This window comes from Agelaius tricolor, unplaced genomic scaffold (genome assembly GCF_023055355.1).
Source record: "Agelaius tricolor isolate 1412-34295 unplaced genomic scaffold, bAgeTri1.0.p SCAF_30, whole genome shotgun sequence".
Classification (NCBI taxonomy): Eukaryota; Metazoa; Chordata; class Aves; order Passeriformes; family Icteridae; genus Agelaius; species Agelaius tricolor.
The window spans coordinates 1,215,543-1,242,653 of NW_027269290.1; the positions used below are offsets into that span (position 1 = coordinate 1,215,543).

The 27,111-nt window shown below is 46.5% G+C and overlaps 2 protein-coding genes across 3 annotated transcripts in view; one reads left to right on the forward strand and one right to left on the reverse strand.

Annotated features, from left to right (window-relative positions):
* On the reverse strand, positions 1-17,544 carry DRAM2 (DNA damage regulated autophagy modulator 2). The gene is made up of 9 exons (XM_071450226.1): positions 17,411-17,544; positions 12,603-12,694; positions 9,067-9,224; positions 8,070-8,137; positions 7,382-7,521; positions 5,018-5,195; positions 1,574-1,656; positions 792-884; positions 1-316 (listed from the first exon to the last, which is right to left on the reverse strand). Exons 3-9 carry the CDS (start codon positions 9,195-9,197, stop codon positions 209-211), a joined length of 801 nt encoding a protein of 266 aa, XP_071306327.1. The 5' UTR covers positions 9,198-9,224; positions 12,603-12,694; positions 17,411-17,544; the 3' UTR covers positions 1-208.
* The window catches only part of CEPT1 (choline/ethanolamine phosphotransferase 1), a 32,533-nt gene continuing 22,846 nt past the window's right edge, over positions 17,425-27,111 (forward strand). For both annotated transcript variants that reach the window (XM_071450225.1, XM_071450224.1), the window contains exons 1-4: positions 17,425-17,535; positions 19,021-19,421; positions 22,697-22,844; positions 23,909-24,050. In XM_071450225.1, coding sequence (XP_071306326.1) covers positions 19,083-19,421; positions 22,697-22,844; positions 23,909-24,050 — 629 coding nt within the window. In that variant the 5' untranslated portion in view covers positions 17,425-17,535; positions 19,021-19,082. The remainder of the gene's footprint in view (positions 17,536-19,020; positions 19,422-22,696; positions 22,845-23,908; positions 24,051-27,111) is intronic.

Genomic DNA, 27,111 nt, shown 5'->3' on the forward strand with positions numbered 1-27,111 from the left:
TCATTAATAACCTTCATTTAATCCTTCATGACATTGGAAAATGTAGAAATGTCACAGACTCATTCACAGTACTGGTAACATTTGCAAAGCTGTGCAAAGCCCTTGATGTCAAGTACAAGACAATCGCTTCATACATTTTTTTATATAAAATAAATGTTTAGAAATAACAGCTGTTATTGCTATTAAATTCCTGAGTTCTCTCCATCCATCAGATGCTCCCTGCTATGAGCAGTGCCTGCTCTTCTGCCCTGAAGCTCCCTGGGCTCTCGTGCAGGGTCTGGCCCTGCAGGCTGACCACGGCTCGCAGGGAGATTTTCTGTGGAAGAAAAGCAAAGGAGGTCCCTGTGAGTGGCTCCCTCACTGCCTTGGCACTGGGAAGTTCAGTGGCCAGAGGAAATACCAAAGATTTTTGTAAACACCAACAGATCAGCTCAGAACCATGTGCCTGCCTCCTAGCTGTGCTCTGGACTGGCTCCATCATTTGCCTTGTCCTGGAGGAAAAGGCCCCTGTGGCTGTGACAGGCCTGGAAGTTAAGTCAGGCAGGGCCAGTTAAAGCCAGTCTGATGCTGGAGCTGTGGTAACACAGCAGGGACAGACTCTATGGGGGTAACTTAGAGCTGCTCATGGGTCTCCAGCCCTGGTGACTGATCCATGCCAGGTTAATGGTTGGACTCCATCACCTTAAAGGTCTTCTCCAACTAAAACGATTCCATGATCCCATAAAATCTAAGGCTGCCCTGCAGCACCACACTGGGTTATTCAGAAACAAAGAATGTTAACTTCATTTTACCTGGAAGTCACGGATGTAGGTGAGGAAGAAGCTGAGGAAGGAGAATGCCAGTGACCACTCGGAGACGGTGCTGATGATGTGGGGGGTGTAGCCCTACGTTACAGAGGGGAAAAAATCTGTGTGAAAACTGCTCTGGAGCCTGCAGTGGCACAAGGATGGCTTGTGGCTTGTGACATCCCAGGTGAGATCCTGCATCCAGAACTATTCCCACTGGACACCAAAATCCCTTATTGTATCTGGAATCTCCAAGAATGAAGTACTGAAGAATGAAAATGACCAGGAAAACACCTGCTTCAACTGGGATGATGCCCACTTTTAATATGCACCTGCAAAACCTGAAGCTCACTCCAGAGCTCAACTAACAAACAGCAGGGAGGTTCAAGGCCCTCCTCAAGATGCAGGAGGGATTAATTTAGAGTTACACTTGAAGATCCAACAGTTTTGTGCAATCAGAACTTCAACAAGTGCTGGCACAGCTTGCCCAGAGCAGCTGTGCATGCTCCATCCTTGGAAGTCCAAGGCCAGGTTGGACAGGGCTTGGAGCAACCTGGGATAGTGGGAGATGTCCCTGCCCATGGCAGGGGATGGAACTGGATGGGCTTTAAGGTCCCTCCCAACCCACCCCAGTTGGGATCCCACAATTCCAAGGAGCTGCTGGCTGGTTCTGCTGGCACAGCTCTCTCCTCTCCCACTCCAGTCTGTGTTGTGAACTGCAGGAAGTTCCCACCTGTCCCTCAAAATCCAGCTGGATTTGGTCTCTATTCCCCCCCCCAATCACTTACTCTTTCCTGGGGGTCCCAGTGCAGCTTCTGCACCAGATTCTGTCCATACAAGCCACTGTACAACACAACTGAGGACACAAACACTGAGGGAAGAGGTTAAGGAAGATTCAAAGCCAAGAATGAGGAACATGGAACTTGCAGACTGTGTTGAGCTGAGGCTATGAGATCTCAGCCTGAGGAGCAATAATGGTGCCAAGGACTGTTCATATTGTGCCCTTCAACCTGTAGCTTGTCCCAACCCACTGGTTATTGTCACGTGAAAAAGTTAATTTGAACCTAAACCCATTATTTCTGTTCTCTGTGTGCTGCCTCTCATTATTCCTCTGATCAAACACAGCACTCTCATGGAAGTGTTTAAGCTATGATCAGATGTGCACACTTACTGAGCATTTTACTGGTATTTCCCACCCTAACAAGAGTCTAGATCTCTTCCTCTGATGGCTTGTCAATGTCTCAACTACCTTGCATTCTTGCTGTGGGCCACAGGTTGGAATTCTGTATCACCTGCAGCAAAGAGGGTTTTTGGCTTTTCTATTTCCCTCTTAGTCAAGGTTTGAGAAGTGCTTTGGATTTCACCCCATGTGACAATGATCCCCCATTTAATCCAAGACCTGGATCTTTCTGGAGTGTTTGATGTCCCTTCTTCAACATCTTAGAGAGGGAAGGTACCCAAAAAAGTGCTCTTGCTACACAACAAATAAAACTCAGATCATTAATTTATAGACAACCTGATTTTCATAGGATTAAGATATTAAATTCTTCAGTGGTTAATGAGATTAAACATGAAGAGCCTCCTGATGTTAAAAATTAATTTTGGTGGTGAACAAGGCGGGACTTCCTAGCACAAACATGGCCTTAAGAACCTAGACTTCCAAAGCTTATTTAAAAATGGATGTGAGTGGTTTAGGAGCTCTGGTTACTGATTGGACCAAAGAAACCCAATTTTCTGCTTAATTGAACTGGGCAGCTTTAGGAGCTGTTTGTTATCTGCAGGAGTTCCTGCTGCAGTGGGAAGAATTTAATCACTGTGATATAAAAATAACTGGTTCCCATTCCCCCCCTGCCCCCCAGTACAGTGGGTCATCAACTGCCTTGCTCTGGGCTGGCAGTTCTGCTGTTACACTCCACCACAGGACCAGCAGTATTTTCATAGATTCAGAGAATTGTTTAGGTTGGAAAAGACCTCTGAAGTTGAGTCCAATTTTTCCCAAGGCCAAGGGTACCACAAACCCATGTCCCCAAGTGCCACATCCACATGCCTTTTAAATTTCTCCAGAGATGGTGACTCCACCACTGCCCTGAGCAGCCTGTGCCAGTGCCTGACCACCCTTTCTAGGAAGAAAGTTTCCCTAATATCCAACCTGAACTTCCCTTGGCGCAGCTTGAGGCCATTTCCTCTTGTCCTGGCCCTTGCTCCCCAGCAGCAGAGCACAACCCCACCCTGGCTGTCCCCTCCTGTCAGGGAGTTGTGCAGAGCCAGAAGGGCCCCCCTGAGCCTCCTCTTCTCGAAGCTGAGCCCCTTTCCCAGCTCCCTCAGCTGCTCCCAGTGCTCCAGACCCTTCCCCAGCTCAGTTCCCTTCCCTGGACACACCCCAGCCCCTCAGTGTCTCTCTTGTCAGGAGGGGCCCAGAGCTGTCCCAGGACTGGAGCTGCCCCAGCAGTGCCAGCACAGGGGATGGGCACTGCTGTGACCCCAGAGCTGACACAAAATACATTTCCTTCTGTCTTCCAGTACCTGTTACAACCATTTAACCCAAAGCTGCAGACTTTTCCCTTTCCCTTTCTTTCCCTTATTACATTATGAGCTGTAAATTTAGAACAATAATTTCCCCTTTCTTTCTCTTTCATTGTTATATATGTACACATCATTACTTCTACAACTTCCCTATAATTTTGGTTAGACTACATTGGCACAAAAACCTCTATAAATCTGAGGTTTGTGGGCTTTTGGCATCTGTAAGAGGAACATAACTTGCAGCAGATCATATTGTTCATAGAACATATTTTAGTTTCACCCATTTGGTTCCTCCCTATTCAAAGCTGAAAATCTTGTTTGCTAATACCAAAAATTTCTGTTAAATACAACAATTCTCAAAGTTTCTGATTTCCTTGCTGTCTGCCAAGGCCCCTCAGCAGGTGAAGGTTCTTCATGATGGATAACAAGCCTGTGCCCCACTGTCCCTGTTCCTCTGACTCCTACAGATTCTATAATCCTGCAGCAGCAGGGATGGGAGCCCAGTGAGATGCTCCAACCTTGGGAAATGGGACATAGGGTTTAGTGTTGGTATTGGCTGCCAGCCTGGAAATACATGGGATTGGTGGGGATTAAATCAGTGGCCTGGCTACAGCTGCAGAGAGACAGTGTCTAAGCAATAGGTTTTGCAACTTGTGTCTCTGGAATTCAGGAAGTTTGGTGTTGTTGTCCTGTTTGACACAACAACTGAGTATAATTTTTAAATCCAGTTTCCAAGTCCATTGTAGTGAGCAGGAGAACTGTTCTGGTGGAGTTTCCTGACTGTTTCAATGATTGGGGAGAGGAAAAGGCCTCTATTTCTGAGTGAGTTTGCTCACATTTGTTATATAAATATATGGCTAAATGGGAATGGGTTCCCACTGAGAGGGGGCAGCGCTAGAAGGTCCCTTCAACACAAACCATTTTGTGTTTCTCTCTTTCTCTAAACCCCACAGCTGCTTCCAGCACTTGGAATTCAGAGCTAAAGGGGGTGATGGAGTCTGATGCTGAGGGAAGGTGGTAGGGAATGCCAGTCAGAAATATCTTGTCTTTTGAACTGCAGGATGGGCAAGGAGGAGATCAGAGGTCAAAGTCCCCCCCCTGACTCACCCTTGAAATGTGCTCCAGACTTGTCTCCCTGGCAAGTGCCAGCACATCATCCCTGTTCCAGACCCAGCTGGCACAGGCAGCCCTGCTCCACATGGTCTGTTTTCCTCTTGTGCTACATTCTGGGCTTCTTTTTCAGTTGTATTCAACTCTAACACTCTGCACCATTTTTGTCCTCAGGAACACACTTTTATATCTTACCTGTTTTTTCCCCGCATTGAAACCACCCATCCTTTAAGCACACTTCCCTTTGGCCCCATATTTCTTAATTTAGTCAGACCTCTTGGGGATAAACTCCTATTTTTCCTGTTTTCAGTCTCTGGTGTGCAGTAGGAAAGGGGAGGAGAAAGGGTAGTAACTGTCCCTTTTTTTTTTTTTTTTTTTTTTTTTTTTTTTTTTTTTTTTTAACATCCAGGGGGGAATATTAAAAGTATTAAAGGGATTAACCATTTTCCCTGAAATTCCCAGGCTGGAATACAGAACAGGGCACACTACGGGGTGTACAATCAAGGACTCTTGTGGCATGTGGTGGTGGTTCAGCTCAAGTAGGTGCAAATCCTGTGGAGACTGTTGGGTTTTGGTGCCAGTGCCCAGACAAAGGATACTGCTCAGGATGCTGGAACAGCTCCACAGGAACACGGCCAAGCGGGCCCAGAAGATGTCTTTGCTGTGAACTTCTGGCTGCATCAGGTAGGACAGGATGGTCTGAACCAGCATGTAAATGGACCCCACCCCGAAGGTCAGGCAGGCTCCCAGCACGTGGATGTAGTACAGGATGCATTTCTACGGAAAGAAAGTGCTGCATGTGAAAACCTGGTTTCATCTTCTTTTGTAAACCTCTGGCATCCACCCCTCAGTGACCTCCTCCCATTCTGAGCTAAGCAGTTCTGGATTGTGCCAGTCCTCAGGAGACTTTTCTGGAAGCACCATTGTAAGATGTCTGGAAGCCGGAACCTGCCAGCCTCTGGAATTTCTGCTTTTGTTAAGTTCTTGTGGTGAAGTTACAGGTCACAGCTGCACCTTCAGTACAGGAATTTGTGAGGGCTCTTCTCATAAACGGACAATACCACAGAAATTGGGTGAGAGAATCCCTGCAGGTGGGCAGGGAGTGGGAGTGACAACATTTCTACCCCAGGAACTTGTGCATCTATGAAAGATTATATAATACAGGACAGACACAACACGATTCTAGCACCCAATTTTGGATTAAAAATAATGAGGTTTTGCATTTCTCTGAATGAACTCTGGTTTGAATAAAGATTGTTTGTCAATTTAGTACCTTGGAATACTCTGAAGGAACAAGGTTCAATCAAGCAGCAATACTTAAAAACACCACCAGGAGGACCAAGTGTCAAATAGCAAAAATAACTAAAACCAGAAAATATTCCAAAAAATCCAACCCAAGTAAAAATTTATTATTAAAATACATGTGAGTGAAAACCCAGGTGTGCTCACCCCTTTACTCTCATGCCCAGCTTAGCACATGAGCCAGAGACAGGGAACAAAAAGTGTCATCTGACTTGTTGCACAAGGCACGGCCCGGCAGCCTCCTGCACCCCAATCACGCAGATGTTTCCGGCCTAAAACATGAGGTTCTCTGTGTATCTTACTGAGTAACTCTTAAGATCAAGCTTTTCCTTGTGCACTTTCTGTGCACAAACGAATTTTAAGTGCTGCATCTACAGTGAGAATTTCTATTTAAGAAATAGGCAGGTTGCAAAGGTGTGTGCTCCAAAATCATGTACTGTGCAGGGAGGTGTCAGCAGAGAGAAATTCTATTTTCACACTTTGGGGTCTTCAATCACCAGTGGATTTCAGGGCAATATGCAAGTGCATCACTTCCAACTTTTGTTTTGCTCAAGATCAAACGAGACACAAACTGTTACCAGATTAACATGCACCTACTGGGTTTTGACTGTTGTGAAATACAAATAAAGTAGAAAAACCCTTTCTTGAGGGCAGTGGAGGGAAATAACGGAGTTGAGCAGACCCTGGAAGATTCTTCTTGTGTGGAAGTGCAGAATGGGAGGCTGGGACCTCTGAGGGCTCTAGAAAATAGTAAATAGATTGAGGCCTCCAAAAGAAAAAATGCCAGAATGAGAGTGCTGAGGTTTCTAAGACAGGGGGTGCTAAAGCACTTGAGGAGCTGTGCTAGGGAAAAGGTGGAGCTTCCCAAGAGCTTTTCCTCTTTTGTTTTCCCTGTCCCTAATCCAGCAGGAGCCTGAGGTGACACTATAGCCTGTGGTGGCTACAGGTACCACAACAGAGCCCCAAAATCCATCAAGTAATTAATGTGATAAGGCTGGCAATTATACAATCACCTGGCAAATAAAGCCAACGAAGGGGAGCTGCTCATGGTGTGATGAGTGAGAATATCAGATTTGGTTTTTTTGGAGTGGAAAGTATTGGGTAGAAAAAAAAAAAAGACCTGGGATGGAGAAAATCAGAAAAAATAATGTTTCAGAATTTTCAAGAATTTGAGAAGGTTTGAAGGAACCTTCAAGAGGTTCCTTGAACTACCCAAGAGGGCAGTTTTTCCAGAGCTGGGCTTGTGGGGTTGGGTGGTTTTGTTGTACTTTACTTCTAGTTGTAACAAGTTTTTGATACCTTTTATACTACTTGATACCTGATTTTCCTGAGCCACAGTTGTGGGCTTTCAATCTGGATCTCAGGCTTTCAACCTGCCTGGAAGGAGATCCAAGTGTGGCTTCTGCAATGCTTGGTGGTTATGAATGTTTTGAAATGTCATGAACAGCTGCTCACAAGTCCCAAAGCAAATAAGGAATAAATAACAAATTAAAAGTCAAACCTTATATTTTTTAACTGTTCTCTGTAGAGAATTTCACAAAGAAGCAGTTTGCCATGGAAAGTTGCTTTCCATAACTCTGCAGTTTATCAGGTGTGACATCGGGTATCTCAGAACAGACACAGCTCTGGCAGGGGCAGAGCAGTGCAGGCAGAGCACAAACCTGGAAATTTGCAATAATGCAGAGTCCAAAGCAGCTCATCCATCCCAGTGTGAGGCCCAGCTTATTCAGCCTGAGGATCTTGTGTTTTTCTGGGCTCAGGGCAGACACTTGTTTGTACCGGACGTACATGGTGGCCATCCCTGCCAAAGACAGCCACAGGCAGTAAGATTCCTGCTGGGGACCAGTGTCCCTGTTTACCTGGGAAGATGCTGAGGGTCAGAGGCAACTTTTAAAATACAGGAATTTTTTTAGGGCACAGTGAAATAGGAAAGGTGAAAGGCTGGAAATGAAAATTGAAATAATATAATGGCAAACTAGTCAAATTAATAGATTTTTCTATCTATTTCATTTAAAAGCCATATTAGGTTGTTTTCCCTGCCTCCATTGTTGCAGCACAGGTAAGGTGACTGCCTTGAATTTGCATTTTTATTGCTTTACTTTTCTGTTTGTTTTTTTGAATGCATTTTTTGTCCTTCTGGAATCTGCAATTGCCATACTGGCAATTAATGGACAACATCCCTGACACACACTTTGACTTGCTTAAGAGAAGTGAGATTTATTGCTCGGTATTTAGTTTTTGAGTGAGAATTCTGGGCTGTTTAATGATCTTGAGAGGGAAGTGAACTTTTTTAAAGCTGATGCATTCCAGAACTGCCTGCAGCTCACCAAGGACAGTTTCTGTACTCACCCAAGAAGGTTGAAACATTTAACATGATCCCAAATAAGCATCTTTCAGGCGGTATTGTCCCTGTATCACTGAAAAAGATAAATGGAGTAATAACATATCCTGTATTATTTATGTTAAAAATACTTCCAACACAACTTTACTTATTTCAGTCTACAAAGGACATGTAAAAAAGTGCCTCCCAGATGATTTTCACTGAATTTTTCATTACTCAAACTATGCTGTGCTGGTTTTAGAGCTGTAGAAATCACCATGGTAAAGACAAGCTCTCCCTGGCGCAGGGAATGATCATGCTCAGAGTAACTGTTCCTTTCATATTGATCTTGATGCCATAAAAGGTGAATAAAAAGGATTAAAACTGGAAAAATAAAGAACATGGAAAACTGAAAGAGCAAAGCTTGAGTTATATCTATCAGCCTTGACAGAATAAAGTTGGCAACGTAGATTTTAGTATGGATTTTCTGGTGCAACAAACCTGGTGGCAGCAAGTGGTTTCACTCTGAGCAGGGATGTGGTGAAGCACCCCAGGGATGTGGTGAGGCACCCCCAGTTCATCATCATTTTAAGGGTATGCTCACAGAGCCAAAGCTTAAGAGTTTGGCACAAAACCAGACACCTTTAAATAGAGTAACACATAAATCCCAGAATGGGTTTGGTTGGGAAGGACCTTAAAGCTCATCTCAACCACCTCATTCCAAGCAGGGACATCTTCCACTATCCCAGGTTGCTCCAAGCCCAGTCCAACCTGGCCTTGCACACTTCCAGGCATGGGACAGCAACAGTATCTCTGGGCACACAGGGAAGGAATTTCTTCCTAACATTTAACCTGAATTTCCCCTCTGTCAGTTTAATATCACCTATAACTACATCTATAATGGCTCTAAAGAGTAACTTTAGAACTGGAGCTGCTGGGTAAGAACTGCTATTTAAGTCTGGAGTTGGGAAGAATTCACAGGAGTGCGGTCATTTCAGTGCTCTGTCACAGGTGGACATCACTGACCTGATGTAGGGCACCAAAGGGTCAACGTGGTGCAGGACAATTGCAGTAATGTAGGAAAACACAAATGATGCTGCTGACCACACAACCAGTGCCACGGGCAGGAACGAGAGGCCTTGCTGGAACCACCACATCCCAGGGCTGACTTCTGCCTCCAGACACTGGGAAGAACCAAATGCAAAGGTTTACTAACAGTTCTCAAACATTTACTGAGATTCTCAAATTTACTGAGTTCTCAAGGGTTTACTGAGATTCTCAAAGGTTATCTAGGATTTTACTATGAGGACTCTGAAGTTTTGCTTTCCTTGAGGCAGGCTGCTTCCCATACAGCAGTTTGATATATCTCATTCCCCTCCTGCAAACCCAAAGTGAACACTGACTTCACAGAAGAAATGATAAATAAGCAGAATTAAATCTGGAAATGTTAATTCTGAAATTCTTAGAGTATCATTAGAAACCAGTACTGTCATTTTACTATGTGGCTTGGATTTTTTGCTGCCAGAAAAGGGTCAAGTGGGTCACTGTGAATAAGTGACTCCATTTTCTTCTCAGCCTTGTGTCACAACAGCAGGTCAGTAGAGTGAGCTGACAGAACGTGTCTCTGCACTGACACTGCAACTGATGGTGGCCATGGTGGAGCCTCCAGCTTCTATTAACACTTAGCTGGGTACATGTGGAGGAAATGACCCAAAATTACTTTAATACCTGCCCTCGATTATTCCCTGTCAGACATTGTGACTTGACATCTGTTATAGAGTCCCAGGGCTGGAAGGGATTTTAAACTCCATCTTGTTCAACCCTCTGCCATGGCAGGGACACCTTCCACTATCCCAGGCTGCTCCAAGCCCTGCCCAACCTGGCCTTGGACACTTCCAAGAATGGGGCAGCCCCAGCTTCTCAGGGCAACCTGTGCTAGAGCCTCACCACCCTCACAGGGAGGAAAATCCCAAAATCCCACTAACCCTGTCATTAGTTGCACACACATATGTTTTATTTTCTACTCTGAGTCCTCTTTGTCTCACAGTCTCATTTTGCTGTCCCTCCATAATATGCTGATGGGCTCTCTCAAAGCACTGGGGGAGTTTCCTGGGCTCACTGTGTTAATGTTGAGCAAACAGCTCAATTTCCCCACATCTCCCATCCTGTCTAGATTTGGGTACTGCCAAGGAAAAGACTGTACTGAGGTACCTGTACTGAGGTACCTCACAGAGTGGGACAGAAAATGACTTTGCCATTCAGCAACAATTTTTCAAAATTAGTTTGTTTTTTAAATTTATCAATGTTTAGGATGAAATATAAAAACCCTTCATAGTTTAGATTAAAAAAAATGAAGTAATGTTTAGATCTATTTATTCTATGCTGTGAAGTTAACTTTTGGAAGATACCACTGACGGAGTTTTGAGAACATAAACCCAATTCTTTTCTGGAGAGTGAATCAGAACTTTCCCATGGCTTGTAATATCAATAATAACAAGATGATATTAACAGGGCAGGGGCATCTTTCACTAGAGCAGGTTGCTGAGCTCCATCGAGCCTGGGTTCACGACCTCTCAGCTATCTGAGTTCACTGCTACCAACCACAACCCTCACACTCAAGGGTTGCTCACAGCAGTTGCTGTTTTACAGGTGAGAGGAAAAGATCCACGTGCAGTACAGTGAAATTATGACTCTGTACTCACACTGTCCAGTTCCCTAAATCTTAGCCTGACAGCAAATCTGTGTCTCAACCCAGTTCTCTAAGAGCAAGAAGGGTATCTTAGGTTGGAAATGGGGGGTGTATTCTATTCCTATCTGATGGAGGAGTTATCTTCTGTTAATTGGGCAGTTTTTCTTCATCTCTTCCACAACCCATCCTCCCTCCGGGAGGTATGTGCTGTTAATGAGGCCATTGAGTGTCACTGCATGATTGATAAAATTCCATCATCCCACTGGGAGAAGCTCTGCCCAGAGGAAGGAGCCAAGCATTCCTACCTGGATAGAATCAGAGATCTGTAAGGCCAGAGGCAGCCTTTTCCACTGCATTCCCAGAGGAGCAGCCTTTTCCCCACTGCATTCCCAGAGGAAGACCAGGCCCATCTACACCACCCATGGATCTTCAGAGGAAGACTACACCCTTCTACAGGATCCCTGCTTCAACAGAATCACACCTGTCACTGCAGGAGGGCTGAGCCACCATTGAATGGGGCTGCTGCCACCTCCCTGACCCACAGGACCCCTGACCCTGTTCTGACACTGTTCGTGTTGTTTTGTATTACTGCATTGTTAATTTTATTTTTATTTTCTTCCCTAATAAAGAACTGTTATTCCTGCTCCCATATCTTTGCCTGAGAGCCCCCTTAATTTCAAAATTATAATTTGGAGGGAGGAGGTTTACATTTTCCATTCAGGGGAGGCTTCTGCCTTCCTTAGCAGACACCTGTCTTTTCAAACCAAGACAAAGGGCCACCCTAGTGTGCTCACACAGAGAGAACTGTGACTCATCCCTACTCTTTCTGCAAAAGCAAAGTAATTTGCAACTAGCTTGAAACACAACCAGAGCCATTTCAGCCTCCCAGAATGGCTGAGGTGGGGAAGGAGCTCTGGGAGTCACCTGGGCCATCCCCCTACTCAAGCAGGGCCACCAGAGCTAGTAGTGCAGGATGACACCCTAAGGATGGAGATATCACAACCTTTCTGGGGAGCCTGGGATCACCAGTGCCAGTCACCCTCACAGGGAAAAACTGTTTCCTGATGGTCACTGGAGAGAAGAGGAGAAAAAGCGTTTCAACATGGTTAAAACTGGAGACTGTAAATGGAAGATGAAAAAGGATAAAGGTGAAGAGCAAATAATGGAGAGTGAACATCCAGGGGCATCCAGGCAAAGATCTGTATGTGAGAAAAGCAAAATAATGTTGAAAGAAGGAAGTATTGAGAGATTTTAGAAGGGCATGGCCTGGGGTGGAGAGGCTGAAAGAAAGGAGGAAGAGAAAGGAAGAAAGAGGAAGCACCAAGACTAGAAAGTCTCATGGCCAGAAAAAAGTTGAAACAAAAGTGGGTGAATCTTGCAAGAGATCAGAGCTAGTCAACCTTCACAACCCTTGCACAGAATAGACAACTACAGCCTTGTAAAGGTGAAGGTTCAGCTGCTTGTGAGAAAGCTGGTTGGTGACAGGTACAGGTGTCTAACAGGATATGTAGTGAATAAGAACAGATTGACAGAATTCAAGTTGCCTGATCTCTTGCCCATTTTTAAGCTAAATATAAGGTTTGCCATCTGATCATGATTTTAAGACTGCCAGCAGTAATGACTGTAACCTCACAATCCCACCTCTAGTATGAGCAAATTGGGAATTTGAAAGATAAATGAGGATTTTGCATGACATTCTCTGTTATAAATGTTATGTTCCTGGGTATGTAATTCCCAGCTCCAACCAGTCAGTCTGAATATACTTTTCATTTCACATTTAAATATTCATAGTGCCTTAATTTTATTTCTGAGCTAACATACTTTCCCCTGCAAACAAACCAACCAACCACCCAACCAACCACATTCTACATACCTGAGAAAAAGGGCATCAGAGGACATGTCACTTAAGGGGAATCCAAGGTCATTTTTCTGCTGAAGCTCCACGTTCGTGTCATTTTTCTCACTCTGAGATATAAAGGAAAAAAAGCAAGATGTGAGGTTCTTCTGTACCTCTTGCCATGTTTATTCTTCTTAGCACCTTCTGTTAGTCAGTGCTGCTGACTGGACACAGGTTTGACTGTTGGCTTGCCCCACAGTGTATTTCCTGCATTCCAAGCAGGTTAAGGAGTGAAGCTTGTGTGTGGTGGGGAGGTAGAAATGAAGAAAAACTGGTGTTTTAGGCTCTTTGATTTTAGGAGTTGTCTACACAACCATTTAATTTGAACTGAAGAGCTTTCAAGAGATGAAGTGAATGCAACTAAAACCAGTGCCTAAGACCATGGCTTTCACCTAAGAAAGGGAACAGAACATGGAGACTTCCCATTTCATTGTGGACACACGACCCAATGTCCTGTTGGTGCAATGCTAAATACATGGCTGGAGAGGGGCTGGAGCAACCTGAGTATCATAGGACCATTTAAGCTGGAAAAGGCCTCTAAGATCATCAAGTCTAACTATTCCTCTGGCACTGCCAAGGCCACCACTAAACCACATCCTCAGGTGCCAAATCCACAGCTTTTAAATCCCTCCAGGGATGGTGACTCCACCTCTGCCTTGGACAGCCTGTGCCAGTGCTGGACAACATATTCCAGGAAGAAATTTTTCCCAATATCCAACCTGAACTTCCTCTGGTGCAGTTTGAAGCCATTTCCTCTTGTCCTTGCCCTTGTTGCCTGGCAACAGAGCCCGACCTCCCCTGGCTGTCCCCTCCTGTCAGGGAGTTGTGCAGAGCCAGAAGGGCCCCCCTGAGCCTCCTTTTCTCCAGGCTGATCCCCCCAGCTCCCTCAGCTGCTCCCAGTGCTCCAGACCCTTCCCCAGCTCAGTTCCCTTCCCTGGACACACCCCAGCCCCTCAGTGTCTCTCTTGTCAGGAGGGGCCCAGAGCTGTCCCCAGGGCTGGAGCTGCCCCAGCAGTGCCAGCAGAGGGAACCACACTGGGCCTCCTGGACACACCATGGCTGTGACAGCCCAGATGCCACTGGCCTACTTGCCCACCTGGGCTCACGTCCAGCCACTGTTACCAGCATTCCCAGATCATTTCCCAGCTTTCCAGCTACTCCTTCCCCTGCTTGGAGCATTCCACGGGATTGTTGTGACCCAAGGGCAGAACATTGCATTGGTCTTGTTGACTCTCCCACTGTTGGCCTCAGCCATGGATCCTGCCTGTCCATTTAATCAGACATTCCATAACTCCTGACTTCTCCTCCCACAGGTTTGAGGCGCTGCCTTGGGGATGCAGAGGGGCTGAAGCTCTGTGGGGATGAAGGTCACAGAAAATGCAGATTCTCTACCTGCTGATGGTATTTATGTGCCTGTGCAGACTGATTTACCTGGGCTAGGAAAAGCTTAGTAAAGCAGAACAGCTATTCCCAACTTCTCCCTGCATACTGCCCTTCATGCAAAATAAAGGCAGCTCATCAGCACTGTCTGCTCCAACGCAAACTGGGCAGCAGAGAAACCCTCACTCTGTTAGGACTGGGAATCTCTGTACCCTGAGCTGTCACTGAGCCCAGAGCTGAGCCCTGCACATGACTTATCATCATTTTCATGTGGTCTGGCACAAAGAGCACCTTCAGTCACACCACAGAGCACTACTTAGGCACAGCTTCTTACTGAGAGTGTATATGCAGGCTGGTGGAATCATGGAATTTCCTGAGCTGGAAGGGACCCACAAAGATCATCCAGTCTGTCACAGACATCTCTTATGAAAAATCTTTTCCTTAGGATGTTTCCTCTTGAGAAGCTGAGAGGCCTCAGGAACAAAATGTAAAGAATGGTTATCTGCTGCTGTGGAAGGCAACAGGTGCATCTGGGATTGGTCTCATGTGGTCGTTTCTAATTAATGGCCAATCACAGCCCAGCTGGCTTGGACTCTCTGTCCGAGACACAAGCCTTTGTTATTCATTTCTTCTTTTTCTATTCTTAGCTAGTCTTCTGATGAAATCCTTTCTTCTATTATTTTAGTATAGTTTTAATATAATATATACCATAAAATAATAAATCAAGCCTTCTGAAACATGGAGTCAGATCCTCGTCTCCTCCCTCATCCTCGGACCCCTGTGAACATGGTCACACCAGTCCAACCCCTGCCCTGCACAGACCCCCCAACAATCCCACCCTGGGCATCCCTGGCAGTGCTGCCCAAACACTCCTGGAGCTCTGGCAGCCTCAGGGCTGTGCCCATTCCCTGGGGAGCCTGGGCAGTGCCAGCACCCTCTGGGGAAGAGCCTTTCCCTGATACCCAGCCTGACCCTCCCCTGACACAGCTCCAGCCATTCCCTTGCATCCTGTCCCTGCTCACAGAGAGCAGAGATCAGAGCTGTCTCTCAGGAGGAATCTGCAGCCCCTCAGGAGGATCATCCTGATGGCACCAATTGGGCTCTGCCCCTCTTGCCTTCCCCAGCAGAAACCCTCTCACTAACTCTCCTTACAGTAAAAGAAGTTTTATCATTTTCTCCTCCTTTAAATTCTCTTATGTCAGTCAAGATCTACCCTGAGTTCTTTTCTCCCTCCATCTCTCTCCTCATTAAATATTTTACAGTGGAATCAAGTCAGTTTTCCCACTGTTCTGGTGCAGACTGCACATCTCCAACACAGGCTTCACTCTGCAAATCCCTGGGCACAGTCAGGGCAGGGTGTACTCCAGGCTGTCCCAGCTTCCTGCTGTGCAGCTGCCCTGCATCCCTGCCAGCTCCCAGGCTCTGTCTGGGCGCAGAAAGAGGCACCTCCAAACACCAGGAGGCAGAAAGGAATTGCCATGTGCCAGATGCAAGGTCCTGAGATAAATTATTATCAACACCTTGTCCTATCCCATTGTTTTCAACAGGAAGAAGGAAAACATACACTCAAACTCGTTTTTTCATAAGCTCCTTTGCAAGCAGATTATACAACAGCAATGGCCAGCCTCAATTTTCCATATAACTATGATTTTCTTCAACATGATTTTCTTAAACATCTATTCCGATCTTCAGGCACTTTAAGGTTCTAAGGGTTTTTTTTTTAAGCTCCAGTTTGAGTATGACAGATTGTTTCCAATATCAAGGGCAAGTGAAGAAAGAGTTTCAAAAGCAAAGGAGATTTTAACCCTCTGGAAATGTTTCCCCCAGTGCAAGAATGCAGCCACACCCTACCCAGGCTGGAGCATGTGGACTAGAATCTCCAAAGGAAAATGAAAGGTGGGCAAGACCATCAAGGGCAGGAAGTTCATGTTACCTGGAATGACAAAGCTGCAAAGATGGTTGAATTACATGGGGAAAAGGGAAATTCCTGAATTACAAATGATCCCTGGGTTGTCAACCTGCCTCTTCCCTGCTCTGCAGCCAGACAGGCAGTGATAAAGCACTACCTAGGGACACTTCCTTTTGTCTCCAGCAAACTGTCCAGTGGACAGTGCTGAGGGGAGGACAGAGGAATTTGTCTGTGCCTTCCTAAACAAACAGAGGCTGGATGGGGCTGTGTCTGAACAGCCTGCACAGGTTAGGTCCTACTGATAAGCCACGGGTAAAGGTCACTGATCCTCAAAGTGCTGACGTCAGGAAGTAGGAAATGTGTCACCTCTGCTGTCCCTGCTGCAGGGTAATGACAGGTGACTCATTTTGGGTGTTTTCTCAGTACAGACACCAAAAAAGTTGCCATGAAATCTTTCAGTCCTGGAGGGCAGCTTCCAGGGGGTCTCCATGTTCTGGCCCTGTTCCTGTGCCCTGGCTGGGAAGACACAGCAAGGCCTGGAGCCAACCCAAACAGTGCCAGGACACTGTGACACAGGATGTCCCCAAGCCTGCTTGGGACACCCGGCACACGGTGACAGTGGCTGGGTGCTCCGGCTGATCCAGGAGCTCCGTGTCACGGCACTGGCCAATCCCACTTGCCTGAGCTGAGTCCTCGGGGCAGAGCCAGAGATTCCCAGGGGACAGCTGGGACTGGAGTCACTGCAAGGTCACTCCGGGAGTGGGGGCGCTGGGGGCAATCAGAGAGGGAAGGGAAAAGGAACCAGGATGGAGGGAGGCTTAGGAAAGGAGGAAAAGAGAATAAAGGGGAGAAACGGGAGGCTGAAGACAGAGAGATGAAGGGGCAGAAGCTCAGTGGGGTCCTCGGGGCAGAGGAGTTACTGGAAGTGATGGGGGTTCATTGGGGATGTGGTGGGGGGGATCACCGGGGCTGACAGGGGGGCACAAAGGGGATGAGGGGGATTTGTCAGGAGAGGGAGAGAGGACAGCTGAGGTTTCTGGGGGTCCCGAAGGGCAGTGGGGACTGCAGGGCAGTGGTGGGGGGTGCAGTAGGGTGGGGGTGACATGGAGGGGGTCAGGGGACACCGGGGGGCCACTGAGGCGGTGATGACAGAGAGGCCATGGCGTCACTGAGGATGGGGGATCTCGGAGGGGATGACCCCCCGTTTCCAAGGGGGTCTCTGACGTGGTGACAGCGACATCGGAAGGTGAAGGTCGCTGAGGGGGATGAAGAGGGGTCCCTGAGGGGGTGACAGAGGATCTCGGAGGGGGTAATAGGGAGTGACAGGAAGACCGGGCGGTCGCTAAGAGGTCGGGGGATGGTCGCTGGGGGGTGACAAAGGTAGCTGGGGGGGGGGGGTGAAGGGGAGGTTGTGGGTTCTCTGAGGGGGTGGCAGGGGTGACAGCGACGCGAGTTCGGTGTTTGGGTTCCCCCCGCCCCCCCCCCGCTCCTTCACCTTAGCCGCTCCCGCGCCGTCCCCGCACTGCCCCGGCCCCGCCCTCGGCGCGCGCTGCCACCGCCTCCTTTCCGGCCGTCGCAAAAGAGGCGTAAAAGCAGCGCCGCCCGGTGCGGGGAGCGGAGGTAGTGCTGGGGGTACTCCGGTGGCGGCAGCGGGGTCTGCGCGGGGCCCCGGCCGGGCGGGGGCTGAGGGCGCATGGGGGAGCGGGGAGGGCCCCGAGGTGGGGCCGGGCCGGGGTCCGGAGGGAGCCGGGGCTGCGCCGTGGGCGGGGGCGAATCGCCGGCGGGGCCGGGGGTGCCCTGGGCCCCTCCCCGGCCCGGGTGTGTGCCAGGCCCGGGGCGAGTCCCGCGGCAGCCGGGCCGGGCGTTTGTTTTGGAGAATGAGACGCTCCTAGGCTGTTTTTCCCCGGCTCGTCCCCTCAGGATGAGGGAAAAGCCCCGTTTAATGCACTGGGAGTCATTTTTCTGGTCATCCAGGGCAACGCCCACAGGGACCTCCGCGGTGACTAATTCTGGTCTCCTGCCATTGTAGAGGTGCAGCTCGGCTTCCTCCCGAGCTTGTCGAACACAGCGAAGGCCCTGCCACTTTCTCTTCTCCTCCCTCTGACGGGGCTGCCTGAGGTGGCTTTTCACTGCTGGAATTTGCCTTGCTGAGGGAGTGGAGAGTGGAGCTCAGATCACTTGTTCTTAGGCCAGTGATGACCTTTGATTTGCTCAGTTTTCTCTACCCGTGCAGTGCAGATGGCTTTAGAGCTCTCTGTCTTCTTCCTTTCTCGGCTTTATTTGCTGGCCTTCAACCGGGTTTTCTTTTTTTTCTTTTTTTTTCCCCATGGTTGTCTCCTACAGATAAACAGCAAACTCTTATTTTGCGTCTCCTTTCTGTGCTGCTTCTCTACTTCTTGTGGAGAGTTACATGTCCCTGGTCATCTGCTTCCAAGGGAGATGGAACATTGTGAGGGTTCTTGTTTGTGCTGAAAAAGTTGCTCCTGACCCTGTATTTTCCTTTCACAGCTGCTTCATGCTGTCTCTGGCCAGCTAAAGCTCTCCAGCTCCTGCATAATTTCTTGCATCTCTTGAAAGTTGAACAGACAATGAGCTGGGTTAAATTTAGAGAAGGAAAAAGCTATAGCAAAACTGAAATAAGGAACAGAAATCTGAAAAAAAAATGTGCATAACTGTTTTTAAGTGGTTGTCCAGCATTGCTGTGGAGATGCTCCAAACCAATTTAACTTAAGACTTTTCAGTCTTAGTGCAGTTTTTGGTGCTGTCAGTTGATAACCTGAATGGTGTCACCTGCTCTCCTGGGAGAGGTGTGAGGGGTCTGGCTGTGCCCCCAGTCTGTAACACAACTCACTGCTGGGGTTGGGAGTTTCTGCTGCTGCTGGAATTACAGCTGGTGGCTGCAGAGTTTTACTGCTGCATTTGGAGCACTTGTTTCTTGTCGTTCTGTCAGCAATTCTCCAAATAACTTTCAAAGGAGTAGTCCTATGAAATCATCTTGCTTTGCTGATGGCAATTGAAATACTCTTTAGGGCAGCAACTGGGAACTTTTGATGTCCTAAAATCTCATTTGTGTGCTCAGGCGTGTCTTGCCCCTCTGTGTTGCAGGATCTTATGGTTCTCCAGCCCAGCTGCTGCCTGCCCAAGACAATTCCTCGGCCACCCAACCCATGAGTGGGCACCGGAGCCTCAAGAGGCGATGTGGGGAGTTGCATCTGGAGGGCCCCGCGGGCTGCGGCCACGGCCCCAGCGCTGCCTGCGTGCTCAGCAAGCTGGTGCAGCTGCCCACGCCGCCCCTGTCCAAGCACCAGCTCAAACGGTTAGAGGAGCACAAGTACCAGAGTGCCGGACGCTCCCTGCTTGAGCCCCTCATGCAGGGCTACTGGGAATGGTTAGTTGGAAGAGTTCCAGCCTGGATTGCCCCCAACCTGATCACCATCATTGGACTGTTAATAAATATATTTACAACTCTGCTATTAGTATGTTACTGCCCAACAGCTACAGAACAGGTGAGTTATGGACTCCTGGCACTCTTTCGTTTTGGTTGCTGTCACTGGTTTTGGATGGGTTGTCGCTTTGGGGAGAGCTGGTTCTTGCTGTTCAGCCCACAGTCCTTGTCACCTGTTCTCTGTAAATGTTTGTGCCTCTCTGTGATGCTGGCATGCAGAGAGCATGTGTGGATGCTGGAGTGAGCCAGCAGTTCCTGGGGCCAACGCACCCATATGGAGCAGGATCTGACACCGAAGCAGCCATGAGGGGCCTGCTGCACAAAGCTCAGCCCTGCCAGGAGTTGGAGCAGTGGCTCTGCAGCTGCCTGGCCTGCGTGGCAGGAGGAGTTGGTACCTGTTTACTTTCTGTGACCAGAGCAGGGCAACTCCCCCTCAGCTCAGGGATCAGAGTTGCCACACGAGCTGGGTGGGTTGGACATGCTGGGGCTGCACCAGAGCCAAGGCACTGAGCTCTAGAGTAGTGCCACTTAAGATATCAAAGCCGGTGCGACCAAACCCAGCTTAGTGAGCCACAGGGACACCTTCCTGGGCCCCACAGGTTCTGTGTCCTGGCAGCTCAGTCAGGACTTTGGCACAGCATGGTGGAGTTCTGTTCCTGAGCTGTGGCTGTGCTGTGAGAAGGCCAGATAAAAGTCAGTGGCTTTATTCGTTGTTCTGATTGCTCTAAAAGCTCCTCACTTGCCCTGAGCAGAACTGTTTTAACCTGATTTCAGGGATACAAAAGTCTTTTTGAGGCATTTCAACTTCCCTCTATCACCACTTACCTCATAAGGCACTTGAAGAATCATTTTTGTGCACTGGAAGAGTTTTCACTTGAATGTTGAATCTTAAAAGCTGCTTTTATGTGTGTGCACTGAGAAAGGGAGTTATTTGGTGTAGAAATGTGTTACGTACCACATGGCTGGGAATGTCTCAAGAGTTCCAGCTTTTAAAACATCTGAACTCCTTCCTAACCAAGTCTCCCAGCTGAGGTTGGGAATCCAGCAGGGCACAGTTTGTTCCCCGCCAGTCTCCATAATCTCATGTAGTAATCAGCACTGCATCCCTGCTCCACGTATGACATGGGAAAGGGATGTTTGCCTCTCCTAGAAATCTGTTGAAATAGATTGTTTCACAATAATCTGTGGAATTTGGCAGGTGTAAAATAAACAGTGACTATTCAGTTTGAGCAGGGAATACTTGGAGCAGCTCCTTCCTTTTCCAGGCTGTGGCATTGTGGTGTGTGTTGGTTTAACTTGTGTTTACTTCTGAGCAGGGTTACGTGGGGGCTCAGACTCTGAAATCTGGTCTGATAGAGAGACTTCAGCTCTCAGGAACCCAGAGCTGGTTTGGGTCACTAAACCAGAGCAGAACTTAAAATTTGGAGAAGAGTTGTATCTTGGTTGGTAACTAAACTTCTGAAGTGCCCAGGAAGCTGCACTCAGAGCATCAGAAATTCAGTGTTAGCTGAAGGCTGCTGTATGAAAGCACTGTTTGGTGTTTAACAGTTTGAGAAGTACTTTGTGTGAGGTGAATGAGATTTTTTTTTTCCTCACTTGAACTGAAAAATAACTTAGTGCTGAGGCAGCTTTGGCCTGATTTGATTTGCCACATGGCACAGCATGACCAGGGAGGTGCTTTTTAAGTGTCAAGGAGCTGTGTGGGGAAGAAAATGGGGCTCTGAAACTCCAGGAGCAGAATTTCTCCTCCTCCCCCCAAACCACTATTGATTTCTGATGTAAATTTTCTCCTCCTTGTAGCTCAGCCTTAGTTCTGCTTTTTTTTCAAGGGTGACTCCTCCCTTCCTGTTGCTGAAAGGTGCAGCCAGGGCAGTTGGCTGTCACTCAGGGCCTCGTGCAACCAGAGAGTAAAGGAGATGCAAATACTTCCTGCTTAGCTGGGAGGACCCAGCTGGAAAAGTGCTGACTGATGGAATGGTACCTGAGTTTAAAAAAAAAAAAAAAGGAAAAATTACCTGGATAAGGAAAGAGCTGTGAAATCTTACTTGGATATAAATAGGTCTAAGTGGAAACACCTACACTGCTCATGAAAGGAGCTTTTAAGAAAGGAGAGCCAGCAGATTGATTTTTAAGTTTATAGAGAAACCTTCAGGGTGATGCCATTTAACTTAAATGTAGCAGATAAAATCTGTATGTGAGGGATAAAAATGAGAGGGAGTTGTGTGGCATCAGAACCTTGGCTAAATGTGGTGCTCTGCTCTTGGGTGACACATTTCCCCTTTCTCACCTTGTGCTGTCTGTACAGACAGTACTGAAAGCACATCACAGCAGCAGCTTTTGGGGCAGAACGAACTGTTTTGGTAAATGGCAGGAGCAATGCAAATTGCTCCTAGAAGGAAATACATTTAAGTTGATGTGCTACAAATTAGTCATGGTTGTGTTGGCCAAAACCAGCTGGACTTCAGGGCTTTATGAGAGGCAGGTCAGCTTGATTAAGCTGTATTTGGTTTTTCTTGGTGTGGTCTGTAAAATAAAGGTGCTTGTAAATGCTCACTTCTGTGGAGTGTGTCAAATGTGAAGATTGCAAAATAGCCAATAATATCTGATTTATGGATGTGTAAATGGAGATGGAGTAATGGCAACTCCCTGGCTTTTGTGTTCTTAATGGTTTATGCTTCAGAAAGCATAAAAAAGCCTGGATTGTAATCTTTGCTCCAGCAGGGCTTTGGCATTGTTTGTGTTTCTGTCAGAGTAGAAATCGTTTTCATGGATGTGACCATTAAAGGTTCTTAATGTAGATTTGGCAAAGCTGCTGGTGCCTCGTACTGGAGGGGACACTTGGTGGTGGAGGGGCTGTGCTGCAGAGCTCCAGAAATGTACTTGGACTCAAAGTCTGGGCACTGGTAGTGACACAGCTCTCAAATGGTGGTGGACTGGTGAAGATGAACACTGTTGAAGTGTTTGTGACAAAGCTGGGGGCTAAAAGTTCCCAAGTTTCTGAAATCGCAATGACAACGTGCATATATTTAACGAGAACTTTGTTACGCACCGCTTTGCAAATGTAGTATTACAATTTTTCCAGCTGTACAGTGCAACTTCCTACTTCAGAGCAGGGGCTGTAGCTATTAATCTGTCACTGGTTTATTTACATTCCACATGTAACAACCATTCTGTCTGTCCTTGCAAGGATCAGATGCTGAAAGGTCCCTGGGTGAGGAGGACATAGGTGCAAAGGGAAAACTGTTTTGTCAGGCTGTGGGACAGCTGCAGGCTTTCTCTTTCTTAAAGAGAATTTTATCTATTTTAAACCTTATTGTGATTGCCTTTCTCTCTTAGGCACCTCCCTGGGCATACATTGCTTGTGCTTGTGGCCTTTTCATCTACCAGTCCCTGGATGCTATAGATGGAAAACAAGCAAGAAGGACAAACAGCAGCACTCCGTTAGGAGAGCTTTTTGATCATGGCTGTGATTCATTGTCCACAGGTATTGTTGTCATTTTTAATTGAAGTAGGAGGATTAAATTGCTCTGTTTCAGGGATCAAATCTGCAATACAATAAAAAAAGCTTCTTTACTGAAGAAAGGACAACTGATAGTGTTGAATGTATCAATTTCAACCAAGAAAGTCACCTTTCTTTCCATAGAACAGTGCTCTGGATCAGCTGAATGTCTTCTCTTGTATTACATTGAAAACAAAACTAAGCATGTGACTAATTCAACCTGAGCCAGCACTTCTATATGATGCTTTAGCAGAGTCTTGGTTCTAAGGTATTTTCTGTAAGAAATTGTCATAATACTCTGGCTATATTATTTCATATTGACTTGATACAGAGTGATACCAAGACAGGTCTAAGCCTAAGCAGTGGGACTCTACAAGTCAGAGTTTAGGATTTGAATCATCTAGGTAATTTCCTGGGTAGGTGGAGTTCATTGAGCCAGTCTGAAGTTTAAGCCCATTGCAAAAAACTTGTAAAATCATAGAATATCTTGAGTTGGAAGGATCCCACAAGATTGAGTCCAACTCCTGATTGGATGTTTTGGGTTCCTTAAATTCTAAAGGTCTTAGGCTTTAAATTTTATGAATTCTTTATTAGAGTTGTATATGGAAAGGGTGGAGGGGAAAGCTTAGATATGTTACTCATCCTGAATGTATCCAGACCTTTGATTTTCTTAATGCCATCAGAGAAATTCAGAAGACAGGGAAAAATGTCTGGCAAACGCAGGAGAAAACCCCAAAACTTGTTGCAGGCTGCAGCTGCAGAAATTACTCAAGTCCCTTAATGACATTAGGCATCACAGGGAATAAAAATGTAGGAGACTTAGAAACCCTTAATATTGATGACTTCTAATAGCTGATATGGATTGAAATCTGTGTTGTGCAGCCTGTATATTTTTAAGTGGAAGCGTTAATCTCTTATGCCTGTGAAATAGCCATGCCAGGATAACCTTCCCACTGTCCCTCCTCTGGGCCCTGTTGTTAGCTTTGCTTCTGGTGAGGATGCTTACACACATCCACCCTTTTCACTCTGTGACTGATTTTCTCCTGCAGTCTTTGTGGTTTTGGGAACTTGTATTGCTGTGCAGCTGGGCACCAACCCTGACTGGATGTTCTTTTGTTGTTTTGCTGGGACGTTCATGTTTTACTGCGCGCACTGGCAGACGTACGTCTCGGGGACGCTGCGCTTTGGCATGTAAGTACCTGGCTGAGAGAAAGGGAAAGGCACCCTGTTCTCCTGAATTGCACCTTGTGTGGCCATAGTGCAGCTTCTCAGAGCAGTAGCAAATTGTTTTTATCCACAGTGACACCCTTAGAGCTTTTGGCAGGTGTTGGATCTGTAATTAATAGTGGATGTCCCTTAGCTTGTGTTAGGAGTGGTAGAAATATAATTTTGGCCTGTTAGTTAATTAGAGCTTTTGTTGTGATGTAAAGCTAAATAAGTAATGGAAAGTACCTGCTGTTTTATCCTAAGACTGGAATGCTTTGGTCAGATGGTGGCAGTCTGGCTTTAGCATTCATTAAACTCTGTCTTGATACTGCTTGATTGTGATGTGCAGTTATTCGTTAATATTAACCATAACCCTTAAAATATACTGTAGTAATTGCCCTTGTGCCTCCAATTTAGAGTTCAGAATCCCTTTTAGTTAGTGCAGATCATGGTTCTGTCAATAAATGGAACCAAAATTGCAATGCCAAGAAGGTCAGGAGCAGAAATCCTGTTTCCTGCTGGATGAGGCTGGGTGGGAGGTGCAACACATGGGCTTGGTGAGCTGTGGGATTCTCTAACCTTAATAAGGAAATAAATGTATTCTATGTTGAGAATTTATTCTGTGTTCATGTTCACAGAGTAAACAAACACATTTCAAATAAATGTACTGGAGAATTTTTTTTTTGCATCTGGAAACTGAAGTTTGCCCTTAGTTTGTGGGATTTTGAAACAATTCTAGAACAACTACATACAGATGTCTACTAGACTGTTATTTATGGTCTATAATTGCTAGTCTATAGGCTAAAACAGTATAAATGTGAGTCTCTTGTATATGACAGCTTTTAATGGCAGGATGCTGTTTCAATAATGCGGATGCTCTTGAGAAACTTATGTGTTTCTGCTCAAAAATTTAAGATGTTGGATCAGTTTTAAATGTGTATTAGAGGAAGAAAAGAAGAATATCTAGGCTTCTGTTCCAACTCTGGCTACACTAAAGCATATTGACTGAAACTATCCCATTCTGGTACTTAAATCTTTAAAATAAGACATGTGGCTCAAATACTTTCCTGTTTTAGGAGTCTCACTTCTGTGCTGTACCAGAAGTCTGAATGCTTTTAGCTTCCTTCAAACTTTACAGGGCTCTGATAATCAAAGATTTCTGGATATTGATCAAAGAACACAAAAGCCTGACCTTGACATCTGCTTGACTTTACAGATGGAAGTATCAGCCTCCCCAAACTGCTGCTGTGCTGCAGAGAAGTGTTTGGGTCAATGCTGGTGTTGACTGGGACATTACTTTGTGAGGAGTCTGTATTTTGGAGGCATTTTTCAGCAAATTTGATTTTTCTGCCTGGCCTTATAATAATATAAGAATATGGTGACCATTAATATGTAGCTAATTCATATAAGGCAATAAGCACCTAAATGTGTGTATCATTAATTTAGATAACACAGCACTGTGTAGTAAACATATTTGTTCCTTCTTTTGCCCTCTGTCACAAGGTTAATAGACTGTCATAAGCTGATGTTCATTTTAATGCCTAAACCATGAGACAATTTATCCAGTTAACAGATTCTCACTGTTTGACACTTTTTTATGAAGCTTTCATTTCACTAATCTAAAACTGAAAAATGGTATTTTATCAACTCTTTCAGATTCACTGCAGTACACACACTTAGGTATCCTTAATCCTGAATAAGTGGGCTCAGAGACAGCTGTTGAAAGGAGCTAAAAAGATCCTTGTGCACAGGAGCTTTTTCCTGTCTGTATCTCATGTTGTGACTCTCAGAGAGAGGGTGTGGTCGTGATGTTTTAGGGAATGTGACAGTGTTTTTGACTTGCCTGAATTCCAAAGCAGCAGGAAAGAGTAGACAGCTGGTTATCACTTACTCTATTTGTGGTATGTCCAAGAAATTGTATTTCAGTGCAGAGAGAGCTCGATAATGAAATGGCTTGGAGAAGAGCAGAGGGTGCTAAAGGGAGAGATTGTATTTCCCTCCTTCCACACAGGCCTAAACTGTTGAGTTATAGAATCAGCCTGTCTTGCTGGAAAAGTCCATCTTAAAAAAAAACAGGGAAATGAGTGTGTCAAACAAAGTGTGTGCTCATGGAACAGTGTGTGGTTTGTGTATGGGGAAGGGACTGCAGCTCCAGGAGCAGCTGAGGGAGCTGGGAAAGGGGCTCAGCCTGGAGAAAAGGAGGCTCAGGGGGGACCTTCTGGCTCTGCACAACTCCTGACAGGAGGGGGCAGCCTGGACAGGGTCAGGCTCTGCTCCCAGGGAACAAAGGACAGGACAAGAGGAAATGGCCTCAAGCTGCACCAGGGAAGGGTCAGGTTGGACATCGGGAGGAATTTCTTCCTAGGGAGGGGTGGTCAGGCATTGGAAGTGGCTGCCCAGGGAGGTCTGGAGTCCCCATCCCTGCCCAAGGAACAACTGCATGTGGTGCTCAGGGCTGGTGACAAGGTGGGGATCAGTCAGGCTGGGCTTGATGATCCTGGAGGGCTTTTCCAACCTTAACAATTCCATGATTCTCTTTGGTGTCACTGTGCCAACCTTGGCAAGTCCCTGAAGCTGAGCAGAGCCTGTCAGATTGCAGGGCAAGATCAGTTCCCCTGAGGGAGGAGGAAATGGGATCCAATCTGTGAGGTTCCTACAGATTCTGCAGGTGGAGAGGAAAACTTTGTTCAGTTGGGCCCAATTACTGAATCCATCAGCTGTGTAGGTTCTTTGTCTTCTGCCTGACAGCTGTGGGGGATGTCCCTGTGCTACTCCAGGATTTAGAATAATCAGTTGAGTCAATAAAGTTCTATGATCTGTCTCCATCTTCAATTGATCACATAATTCCATTAATTATGATCCTGGCAACCACCACTCTTCAAAAAGCAATTGGTGTTGATGGAACAGCTCAAATAGCTAGAGGTCAGTATTGCTTAAAAATTCCCCAGCAGGAAGCAGGAAGTGTCTCAAGGCAAGTAGGGCAGGCTCCAGGAAAGTCACTGTAATAATATCAGCAGTGCAAAGGCAGCAGGGAACAGCAGGGATA